Here is a 12,190-nt window from a genome sequence, read left to right as displayed (position 1 = left end):
CAAATATCAGGAAACTTTTGTATTTTTAAACCCAATGCAAATGCAGTGTTTACAGCCACTGGTGTGAATAAGAAACCATGGCCTAATGACAGCCAGATATGTAAGGAAAACGATGATTTAATCGCACTTCATCCAATACTGGTGGGGGGATACAGGTTTTCAACAGACATACTGCACTTTGCCTTTGTCTTTTATGCCCTATTTTTCACATTCTGTCTCTTTGTTGTTTGTTGTTTATATGAAAGGTGAATGCTTCTGATTACAGTCCTCCCTCTCAGTCCAAAAGATGATATCACGGCGCCCTCTGCCGATCACTTCATCTATGTTTGTGAGATGTACCCGGAAGTAGAAGCCAGGGAAAATGAATGAAATGATCAAGATGAATACAACCAGCGCCAACTTTATTTCCTGTTTGGGCTTCTGGATTTCATAATAGAATCAGCCTTAAGTAGTTTCAATAATGCACATTCAATTTAAACACAATGCGAAACTAAATAAATGTAAAGAATTGAGCCAGAGAGTTTTGCAAAAAAAAAGCATCCATGAGAGTTTGCTGTTTTGTTTGTCATGCTAGTCGTATTTAATACTAATTTAAACATTTTGTGGCATATTTTTTACTAAAAGTGCACAATTCAGTTTCTGGAAAATTTCAAACTAAGAAAGTTAATATTCACAGGATCAATAAGGTAATATTACAAACTCAGAAAAGGTTCCTTGGTATATTTATATATGAACAAGACGTCCTCGAGGAGAATATAATATAATATAACAGTGAATAATAATTAAGTAAATATTGGTAGTAATAATTGCACAGACAGAGCATACACACTGCACCCCTTTTTTTATTGATGCTTTTATTCTGAAGGATCATGTCCGGAAGTGTCGCTGCTGAGCGGAAGCAGCATGGTGTCGCCTCGTGTTTGACAGGTCGGTCTGACTGCATTTAGCAACTTTAACACAACTGACCGTTACAGGCTTCTACTGTTCAACTGGTGGGCTCACCACAGAAACACACTTCATAATGTGGCAGCTTGTTAAGATAAATGCCATGTTTACTGTTTACGTTACTTTCTTTTTTCATTCGTAATAACTTTTTAGCTATCCTCAAAGCTAACGTTAGCCGGCTAAGTTAACTAGTAAACGTTACCTCTCCAGTCGTAACGTTTACAGGTCTATTCACGTTGTTCAAATACACTGGTGCTATCCTTCTAGCTTATGACGACATGATAGTACTCGAATGTTCTTTTTTTTAGGCAGGTTGTTCCCTTATAAATGACTCTCTTTTGATAAATATGGCAAAACAAGCAGCGTTGACAGTGTGAATGTCTGTCTGCAGGTCTTACATGTGAGCCACTGAGCTTGGCACCAGCTGGGACACATTCCATCCTCTCATAGTACACAAATCCAGCATGTCCTCCCAGGAAGACGGGGCTGCGGAGCCAGGCCCTGATACAGTGGGACCATCCAGCTCCTCCTCCTCCACTGACAATGATGCCACCACTGGGGACATCATCTCTGTCACCATTGGAGCCACCGTGCCCACAGGGTTTGAGCACACGGCTGCAGAGGAGGTCAAAGAGAAGATTGGAGTTGATGCACGTATCAGCAAAGATCGAGGTCGCATATACTTTCCAATAACCACTGACAAGCTTTTCCAGGTACGAAACATGAAGTAAACGCATGCCTTGTTCTTCCAAGGTGTTTCCTCGCTGTCAAATGTCCAGATAAAGCCGGAAATGTCTTTATCTGACTGTCTTTCTGTCTTGTTCATTGATTTCCTCACTGTAGGTCCATCTTCTGAGGTCTGTGGACAACTTGTTTGTTGTGGTTGAGGAGTATGATAATTACCAGTTCAAAGAATCAAAGGTAATTTACAGCCAGCTTTATACTGTTGTAGCTGATGTTGAGTGTGTCATCATCAGGATAATAAACACTGTGCTTCTTACAGGAGGAGACATTGATGGAGCTGCAGGAGCTTGCCTCCAAACTCCCCTGGACTAACGCCTTAGAGGTTTGGAAACTAAATCGTACCTTTAAAAAGAAGAAAGGTTATCGGAAAGGAGGAAATGGCACCAAAGGGAAACCTAAGAGTGAGGCTGCTGGTGCAACTGTGGCTGACACTGAGCAGCAAGAGCTACCTCAAGCGACATCTACCGTTGAAAACCAGACGGAGGAGAGCGTCCCCGAAGCCGAGTCCGACACGCAGGACTCGGTGGAGGCAGCACCCAGGGCCATATTGATCAAGTTTCGTGTGACGTGCAACAGGGCCGGCGACAAACACAGCTTTTCCTCTAATGAGGCAGCCAGAGACTTTGGTGGAGCCGTGCAAGAATTCTTCCAGTGGAAAGCCGACATGACAAAGTTTGACATAGAGGTAGGCGTTCTTGTTCAGACTGGGCTGACGCAAAGTGAATACCAGCACACCAGCCAAACAAAACTCTGGCTGTGCAGATAAATCTGCAAGGCGTAGCCTAATGTTTAGTTTAGGGAGCCACAAAATAACAAATAACAAACCAATTGAGAAGTGTTTTTTATTGTGCGTAGATAAGCAGTTGACATGATTTGACAAGTTGGGAAATCCTGGAAACTATGTGAAACTAAATTAGTTTAAAACGGTTTTAAAAACAGTGGCAGTGATCCGTGTCCAAATCTCTTAAAGGATTTTACTGCTTGTTGCAGTTGAAGCAGGTTTGTGCAATATAACTACTAAAACTGTACTGTAGCTGACATTTAGATGTGCTCACACATTTGTCACAAAAGAGAAAAAATAACAATATTAGGCCTGCAATAAATATGTGTCATCAAATATCAGCCTGCAGATTTGTTTTCAATCAGTTAGCCTTTATGAAAAAATGTAATTGTATGTCACAAGTTGAGTGGGAACGGAAATTTTTACTTTCTAATTTTTCCTTTTAAAAATTATGGTGGTGTTTGCTGAGGTCTTTACCAGGGTTGCAACTAGGGTTGGGCGGTATGAGCAAAATCTTATATCACGGTATGAGTCATTTCATATCACGGTAACGGTTTATATCGCGGTATGTTTTTTCTCCCCTGTAAATTCAATTAATGGCTTAAAATAATCATACTTTGCATTTGATCATTTTCCTCTTTTATTTTTATTTGCTCACAGCAGCATAACATTATTTTAAAGAAAATGTGCGAACGCTCGTTCACGTCAGTCGGGGGGTTGGACGGACGGACGGTCATCAACTCCGTCACCCGGGGGACGGACGGACGCTCGTTGCCGTTAGCCGGGAGCTAACCGGGGGACGGACGGACGGTCATCAACTCCGTCACCCGGGGGACGGACGGACGCTCGTAGCCGTTAGCCGGGAGCTAACCGGGGGACGGACGGACGCTCGTCACCGTCACGCGCTGAGTATACCATCTGGGGAGAATCCTGCTTAGGCGGGAGGCAAAAATGCTTGGGCGCCGCGCCTAAGCCGTATAATGGCAGGGAAAACCCTGGATTGTTATCACTAGTGATGGCTCGGTCGCGAACGAATCAGTTCGAACGAACGAGTCTTTAACGCGAACGAACTGACCTGATTCCCCGTTTCACTTCTCTCTCGTTCGTTCGTTCATTCTCACAGACCAGTCACTGTGTTGTTCACTGTTCAGTTATCAGAGTGGTGAGGAGGACTGAGAGCCAGCCAATCGTATGCTGGGTCTAGGACACTGTCGTCGAATTTTAGCCAATGAGAACCGTTTACATAAAAAAAAAAAACCCATTTCATTTCGTTCGTAGCTCTCGTTCTCGTTCGGTTATGATTCCTCTCCTGTCATTCTCGTTCAGTTAGTCACTCGTTCTTGGCTAGCTGGCTTTAGCTGTTAGCTGCTAACTGTCGTGTTGTCCAAAAGTACACATAATCATGTAGTTGCAGCTATGTATTTGCCATTAACAGCTTGTTATGTTGACCGGTAGCATGATCGTTTGAGAACGAGGAGCTGAGAACTGTGCATTACAATCACCGCCGTTGTACCGGAAGTGCGACTGAACGAATGAACGAACGAACTACATGAACGAGTCATCCTGCCGAACTGACCGACGGGAACTGAATCTCGACATCGAACGATGAAATCCACCTCTAGTTATCACCCCGGTAAAGCTGTTTCTTCTTCGTCGTGCTCATGCAACCGCGCCGAGCAGTCTGCTGCAGTGCCTGCAGTGCCCCGTGTGTTGAGGCAGTGTAACTACAGTGACTTAGAGAGATGCCGCAGACATCTGCTCTTTCTCCGGTATAAACGGTATTGCTAAATCTCTACCGGTGGACACTTTTATACCGTCACACGGTATAATACCGTCATACCGCCCAACCCTAGTTGCAACAGTATGAGATTTTTATGATACGATAACCCATGACTGGAAAACATCACAGTTTCACAGGGACCCTTAAAGGAAAGAAAACTGAATCTATTTACTTATTTAATATAAAACACTATTCTCTTGGGGAGTGACAGAAAACATTTAACAGAATTGCGTAATTGGGTGTATTCTGGTAAAGTTACAGAAAAAAATATATAATTAGTTCACAGATACATTCACTAAAAAGAGGATTACTAACAGGATTACAGGATTTTAGAGTAGAAAATTATATACGAGTCTGTAACCATACAGACTCTCACACAAGAGTCTCACACTCTGGTCTTAAGTGATTGTTCACTTTGCCATATTGCAATTTCAATAATATTGGAATTTATTGCCCAGCTCTAACAATGAACAGTAGCCATTACAAGTCTTCAGAGCTGCTCCAAAGGTCCAAAACCAAAAAAACATATATCACAAAAAAGCAGCCAATTCTCACATTTAAGAACCGGATAATGTTTGGCATTGTTGCTTGAAAATGAAACAATTAATCAAAATTAAAATGGTAGGCGATTAATGTTTTCAGCTCTAGAAAATATAAAAACGTGTTCATGATAATATTGATAATAGATTTCTAATGATAGACTATATGTGCCCTTGCTTTAGGTGTTACTAAACATCCACAATGTCGAGGTCGTGATCGGCATCGCGCTCACCGAGGAGAGTCTTCACAGGAGAAACATCAGTCACTTTGGACCCACTACTCTGCGGTCGACTTTGTGCTACGGCATGCTCAGGTAATAACACTATTTTCACCTGAAGACCTCACACTAAGTCCAAGTTATACTTCTTACCCCTGTGTGGCCATAAGGTTCCATATGAGGTAAATTGTGTCATCTGCTCTGTAGTCAGATTGGATGTATGTGCATCCATGTCCATGTCATTCTGTCTGCCTCTTTTCAATTGGGTCAGTCATATTATATCAATGCAGACACAACTGAGCTCCAGAATTTGTATAAACGTTTAGGGTTTTGACAGTATTTGTTATTTAATTCCAGATTGCTGAATGAGTTTGGTTTGTAAAGCGATGACAGTTTTGTTAATAGTCATCATGACACATGCAATGACAGGTGCAGTTACCTCAGAGAGCTACCAAGTCATAGAGGAAGAGGAAGAGTTGCTTACTAAAATACTGCCTGGCTGTAATTTCAGACTTAAACCTAGCAGCAGATGAAGCCATTTGTCTACACCCACATTTCTACAGGTGAAGAAAAAGGTGTAAACAGACGAGGACAAGACACACACTTGTCTTGCAGAGAACTTCTGTCTGGGAAATGTCAGCGAGAAGAAAGATATCATTATGTTTATACTTGGTGGGGCTGAATAGCGATCACTCATCTGAAATTAGTCATGACAAAGCTGACGATGAGGCAGGCATGCATGTTCTGACTGATCACATGCGCATTCAAAACTGTCACATCAGCCAAGAAAAACTGTTCTTTGTTTTCATAAAGATGCAAGTCATATTGAGGCATCATAAAATGGATCATGATTTCCATGAAGATAACATAAAGAACATAAATTAAGACCAAGTGACAAGTTCCGAAACAGTTTTTAAAGTATACAGATACGTAAATGATCAGGGTTAAAATGAAAAGGTTGTTTAACTACAGAAGAAAAGGTTTTCTCACAGATTAAATTCAGTTTTTTCTTCCTCTTTTCTTCTTACTTTTTGTCCTTGTTCGGCTGTTACTTAAATGTTTGTTTTTGTTGAGCATCATCAGCATTTTAGTGAAAGTACATGCCAGATTTATGGATGGCAGCACTGTGTTTAAATCCACATTACAGGTGGAACTATCACTGTGGTAGAGTTGGAGACAGTGGTGGGCAGGGTTCATCCACCCATTTTGAAGCCCTCAGTAATTTCAGGCATCGTCGAGGGAAGACAATGGTTTGTACAACAGAGGCGGATAGCCTAAATACTTAAGAGTCATTACTTTAATAGTCAGTTTACAGTACAGTGCTATTTAAGTACAGTACTGTCTGTCCTGAGTTGGAAAGGTCATCTCAGTTGTAGTGAAATACAAAGCGCTGTTATCAGGCCACACTGTCCTAAATTATTGTTTATTCACAGGTTAATTAAGTGTATGATCCAAAACAAACCATAATAATTATAGGAGTCATGTGTCACGTGTTTCTTTGCACGTATCTGGTTCTGCGCACAGGAACAATTTGTGCACATTCCAAAATGAGCATGATAAGATCTCCGCAAAAGATGTACAAACCATAACAATGTGATGCGGTTTGGTGCCAACATCCGCACTATAAATAAGACATGGATGCAATTCAAGTATTTGACATTTGGAGATTTTCTCTGCTCCAGTTTAAGTTGATTGATTGGCAAACAATTGAAGTGACTAATGTGTCAGACAACAATGATGTTGAAGGAGGAAATGTGAAGTTCGTGTTAAATGCAATACGACAAAACTCTTAAGTGACACAGCCGCGTTGTGTAAATGCGCATCCTGGCGTCACTGGTAGAATTTGGATGGCGTTGATGACCATTTCTACCTCCGTTTGAAAAAGTGTTTCATTAAAAATGATCAAAACAATTCAGTCAAGTAAAATCAGCCCGGAAATATTATAGTTTTATGAATTTTATGAATCCACGTGCTATGTGAATCTGCAGGGGAAATTTTCAAATTGATCAGTATCTACATTTTTGGAGAAATAGTCGTTTGGCTGGGGTGTTTAGTTGGGAAAGAGACGTAAAGCAGAGATGGCTGATGGTTTATGTTGACATGCATAAAACTAGTTAATATGATGACAGGATGGCATAAAAAAAAATGTTTAACTGTTTTTTTGGAAAACTGGTGATAATCCTTTTGATGCCCATTTTATTCATTGCAGTCAATTTTATCTTTGGTATCTTAAGTACTATTTTATCTTATTTTATTAGATTTTGTTATTACTACTTTTATCTTATACTATGCACTTTGGTTGTTCTGCACAAGGAAGATGGAGACTTCATTCTTGAATCTTGAATCAAGCCTAATCCAATCCATAATAACATCAGCTGAAAATTATTTTACTCAATTACAGATACTAGGAATCTGAATACACCTGATTTTCTCCTCAAGATATTCTCTGACAAATTGAAGAACATGTTGAAGAATGCTCGTTATGTTAAAGAAAGTACTTATCATGTTGTAATGGTGCTATTTTCATACTCTTTTGTCTGTTGACAGGCTGTGCAAACCTCAGCCATCAGATATAATTCTTGATCCAATGTGCGGGACTGGAGCTATACCACTGGAGGTGAGACATAACGACAGTATTCTTGTAATATATTTGCAGGTTTTTGCTTAGTTGAAGAAAACCCTAAAATGAAGAAAATGTATATGAAAACCTTCTCAGTTTGTGTAACCTCATGATCACACACTACACATCATTACACAACACAACACCGAGCTGCTCCAACGAATGAGGTCTTCCAATGATATGCATCATGAGCAAACTACACACTGAAGACAAGTGTCAGATGACCAGAAAGTTCTGATAAATATTTTTTCTTCATTGTAGTGAGTTTACAGTGAGCTTGACTTATTTATGTTTTGTTTGTTTTGTTTTTTAAAGAAAATGGAGACTTACTCATCACTAGTTTTCTTTATCTGTTTGGATCCAACGTTTGGTCATGTCTGGCTGCTACTTCATATTATCAGAATGCGATAACATTTACAGAGCCAACATGTGGTTTGAATGTGCTTTTTTTAGACTACAACTGATCTCTGGTGCATTTTCATCCATTCTGCACCCCGTCTGTTCTGACTGCTGCATTGAACACATAGACCTGAACACTGTACATCATCAATGTGATTTACTAAGGGCTGTTAGGGAAGTAGAGTTATTCAATAGTAGGAGTGCATCCAATAACAGATAACAGTAAAACTGCAGACCACTAATCGTGTAATGTTTTTCTTCTCCAGGGGGCCATTGAGTTTAACAGCTCATTCTACATCGCCGGTGACAACTATGACATGGCGGTTAACCGCACAGTCAATAATATCTGTCACATCCAAAAACGGAGGGCAGACAAGGGCAGGTAAGAGAGTGGTTATGCCATAAGGAGGTAATGTTTATGTGCATTATTGTTGATTGGTGATCATCGTAATGACTTCCTTTCAAACAGCATATCTGGACTGCCCATTGACACAGTGCGTTGGGATTTGTGCAGTCTACCCATGAGGACCAGCTCTGTTGACATAATCATCACTGACATGCCCTTTGGAAAGAGGTAGCATAATAATAGTGCCGTACAGTACGTGTTTGATTAAATAATATGTAGGAATTATGCCAAATAAGCTGATGTTTTGATTCCCAAAAGAGTGGATTTATCTTCTAACACTTAATCTTTCCTTTCTTTTCTTCAAGAATGGGCTCAAGGAAGAAGAACTGGGACCTTTACCCCTCCTGCCTGCGAGAAATGGCCCGTGTGTGCAGACCAGGATCAGGAAAGGCTGTCTTGTTGACACAGGACAAAAAATGTTTTTCCAAGGTAACGGTAATAATAAGATAAGGGGAATTGTAGTTAAAATTGCTACAGAATCTTTCCAGGGAAATGAGCCTCCCTTACATGAGAACTTTCAAATAATTTGCAAATGCAAGTTCCTTCCCGTCGTTCAGTTAATCCAAATGTTAAACCTGACACACTTGGCATCATATGCCTGTACAGGATATGACAACTCCAAAGTTTTATGACAAGTTTTATGTAATTTTCCCCTCGGGTGATCCAAAAGGTATTTCTGATACTGAGTGTTGATCATGGGAGACAGCACAGATAAGTGACTGCATTAACAAACCAGGGGGCAGAAGTATTAATGTTGTCACTAGCTGCATTTTTTAACATGAGGCGGAAATAAAAAATGATACAGTTTCTCGAGTCCTGCATCATGCAGCTGTTTTTAATTCATGTAAACTCATACTCCCTATAGGTGCTGCGGCAAATAAAGTAAAGATAGATATGTGGCAAGGTAAAAATTATTGTTTTATTAACACTGGGCTGGGAACAGGTAGATGCATGTGCTCAGCAAATCCTTGTTGTAATAATTATTAGTGAGCATCACAGGCCTGCTGGACCTGTGATGCTCGCAGAGGCATGACGTGGGTGTGCGTTCCAAGAAAAGTAGGACAATACGTAATATAGGTACCATGATCCACCCAAAGACAATTGTACTTGTTTGTATCTCCTCCCTTTTAAATCAATTGTTCTGCTTTTTCCACAACTCAATCAGCTTAAGATGGAGGTGTGTCAAGATTCAACTAAATAGTGCACTGTGTGTACAAGTATACAAGCTGTTGCCATGGAAGCCAATCTAAAAATAATGCATGAAGTGAGGTTGTTTTCTGGCTGTTTCTCTGCAATAATCCACTTTTCTTTTTGATAACAAATCAGCTCTCAGGGTTTTGTTTTGCTTTATTGTAGTTTGACACTACCACGATACCATTTTGCCAATGGTACAGTAGAAATGCATTTCAGTCATAGGCAACGCTTCCTGAGAATACCATGAACTCTAAGGTTTGTATGCAGTTTAAACAGAAGTTGCGTCACCATGTAGTCTTAGTAATCTATGACGTGCTGTACTTGTTTCCCTGACAGTACAACTATTGACTTGAATGATAGTTCAGGTGAGAGTCATTTCATTTACTTTATTTGATTTTGATTTCACTTTTTCAATTCAAAGGGGCTTTATTGGCATGAAAATCATATAAAAAATAACTAAATTGCCAAAGGTTAAAATTACAGTTTGTCCTAATTTTTGGACAGTACACAATAACAATAACATAATATTTATGTAATGTAATAATGTAATAGTGTAATTGTGTGCTATCTTGGCCAGGTCTTCCTTTAAAAAAAAGAAAAGATTTTAATCTTAATGGACTTTCTTTAAATAAAGGTTCAGTAAATAAATAAATACACAGCCATATGAACCTCAGAAAGAGTTCTACTGTAGTTTTGCATGTGTTTTGTCCATATATTGTTGCCGTACCCTTGCTTTCTAGGACCCACATGCGCTACAATGTTCTCTGTCTTTGTTTCGCATATGAGCATGCTGTCATTTGTAGATAAAGTACCGCTGAGGCTGATATGGTAATAAAACAAATATTCTTGTGATCACATGTGGACCCACTTGCAAAGCTGTCATCAGAGATTTTGAAGACAGGTGTATTGATTTTGTCCTAACATGAGAAATCAACAAGATACAAACATGTGTTTTCTCCAACTCCCCCACATGCTTTACAACAGTGTAATTCTGAAACTGACTTGTGACGAGGAAATCTTGTGGTGCTATGAAAATGTTTGACCTCAGAAAAAGTTCAGAGGAAGTCATACTTAGTGGTTTACTCAGTGGTGTATGTAATTTCCCAAGTCTGTTAATATTCTAATTATTAGTTTATTTTATATTCTATTGTGAAATGTAAAAAGTCATTCTTGTTGGTTGTATTTCCGGTTCTACACTCCCATCAGGTTTGATCATGTTTGAATACCAGAGAGTTTTTTTTATGTTTATGGGGCCCTCCACCACGTTTAAACAACCTAATGTGGTTTTTCTGCTTTTAAAAGCTTGCGTGTCCTAAAAGAAAATTTGTGAATAATCCGTCTACCCATGCAGGTTGAACTCGGCATCATGGAAAAGGAATTTTAACAGCTGTATTTGTCTAAACAGGTTGTTTTACACAAAACAAACGTCTCATTTGTTAGTTTGCCCTCACGAGATTTATGTCGTCTCCAGGCTATCTCCAGGATGGGAGGCCTCTGGAGGAAGCTCCACACTGTTTGGGTCAACGTCGGGGGTTTACATGCTGGAGTCTACCTACTCAAGAGGACCGAGGCCGTGTTTGGCCAAACTCCGGAGGACGTTTATGAATCACGAGAAGTGGTCAGCGCACGGGGGGACGAGAAGGCCGATAAGGAGATCTCCTAAGTCACATCCTGCATTTAAGTGCGGAATTTATACTTGAGGCCACGTAGGAAAAACATTATTTATATTCTCTTACATCAGGTTATCTGCTTAAGTGTGCCAAGGAGCTTTGGTTTATGTATTGTTTTTATTTCTCATTTTGTTAAATGTGATGACTGGAATAAGGACAAGCTATTCTCATGTTGAGTAACAGTTTAATGGCTCTCACACTCTCAGTTTGATGGTTCACTTGTCAGATTGCTGTTCAGAAACCTGCTGATGGTTATTTCATTGCAAAACTCCAATCCCGGAACTGGATATTGTTATTGTTCTGATTAATAAAGATTCAAACATACTGTCAATTCATGTGTTGCCTGTCACGGAGTAATCACTACGCTGAGTCAACAGGAAAGCTATATTAAAAAATGTTTTAGAATATTTAGAGGAATGTTTTTTATATTTATGTCCAAACAAAAGGAAACAGTCAAAGGTTTTCTGAAGTCAACTTTTAAAATGTAGAAGCATACACTTATTTAATCCTGCTGCTTCTCGAGTGCCTCTTGAAATAAATCTTAATCTGTACACAAAAATATTCTCAATCATCCCACAATGTTGTTTACACATGCTATATCTTTACATATTACACACAAACATAATATAAACGTACACATACCTACTAGATCCCAAAAAAGTCCCCGGAAGTCGTACTTGAGTAGATGTAAAGATATCTCTGGAAGATGTTACTGTGGTAAAAGTGAATACCACGACTACATACATAAAAGTCTACTTAGCTGACATTAAATTATCTGACATTAAATGTACTGTAAGTGTCAAACATACAAATTATGAATACAGTTTACTTACACATAACTCAAGTTTTCAATTAAATGAAATGGAGAAAAAGGAAATACTTAAAGGGACACTG

At 39.5% G+C, this 12,190-nt stretch overlaps 1 protein-coding gene across 2 annotated transcripts; it reads left to right on the top strand.

Annotated features, from left to right (window-relative positions):
- Positions 1–873: 873 nt before the first annotated feature.
- On the top strand, positions 874–11,631 carry thumpd3 (THUMP domain containing 3). 2 transcript variants are annotated; one of them, XM_030421126.1, is made up of 10 exons: positions 874–927; positions 1,337–1,658; positions 1,789–1,866; positions 1,949–2,374; positions 4,973–5,103; positions 7,555–7,624; positions 8,293–8,408; positions 8,496–8,600; positions 8,738–8,861; positions 11,098–11,631. In XM_030421126.1, the coding sequence occupies exons 2-10, from the start codon at positions 1,410–1,412 to the stop codon at positions 11,287–11,289; spliced, it is 1,491 nt and encodes a 496-aa protein (XP_030276986.1). In that variant the 5' UTR covers positions 874–927; positions 1,337–1,409; the 3' UTR covers positions 11,290–11,631. The 2 variants fall into 2 exon arrangements, with proteins under 2 accessions (XP_030276986.1, XP_030276985.1); XM_030421125.1 differs by having other exon boundaries at positions 892–992.
- The last annotated feature ends 559 nt before the right edge of the window (positions 11,632–12,190 follow it).

The sequence above is a fragment of the Sparus aurata genome, chromosome 6 (assembly GCF_900880675.1).
Source record: "Sparus aurata chromosome 6, fSpaAur1.1, whole genome shotgun sequence".
In the NCBI taxonomy this organism is placed as follows: Eukaryota; Metazoa; Chordata; class Actinopteri; order Spariformes; family Sparidae; genus Sparus; species Sparus aurata.
The sequence above is the reverse complement of the archived record's forward strand: the minus strand, read 5'-3'. Positions and strand labels throughout refer to the sequence as shown.

Coding starts and splice junctions, on each gene's coding strand:
- thumpd3 (XM_030421126.1), top strand. CDS start 1,410: ATGTCCTCCCAGGAAGACGGGGCTGCGGAGCCAGGCCCTGATACAGTG. Junction 2,375..4,972: donor TGACAAAGTTTGACATAGAG/GTAGGCGTTCTT, acceptor CCCTTGCTTTAG/GTGTTACTAAACATCCACAA. Junction 8,862..11,097: donor ACAAAAAATGTTTTTCCAAG/GTAACGGTAATA, acceptor TGTCGTCTCCAG/GCTATCTCCAGGATGGGAGG.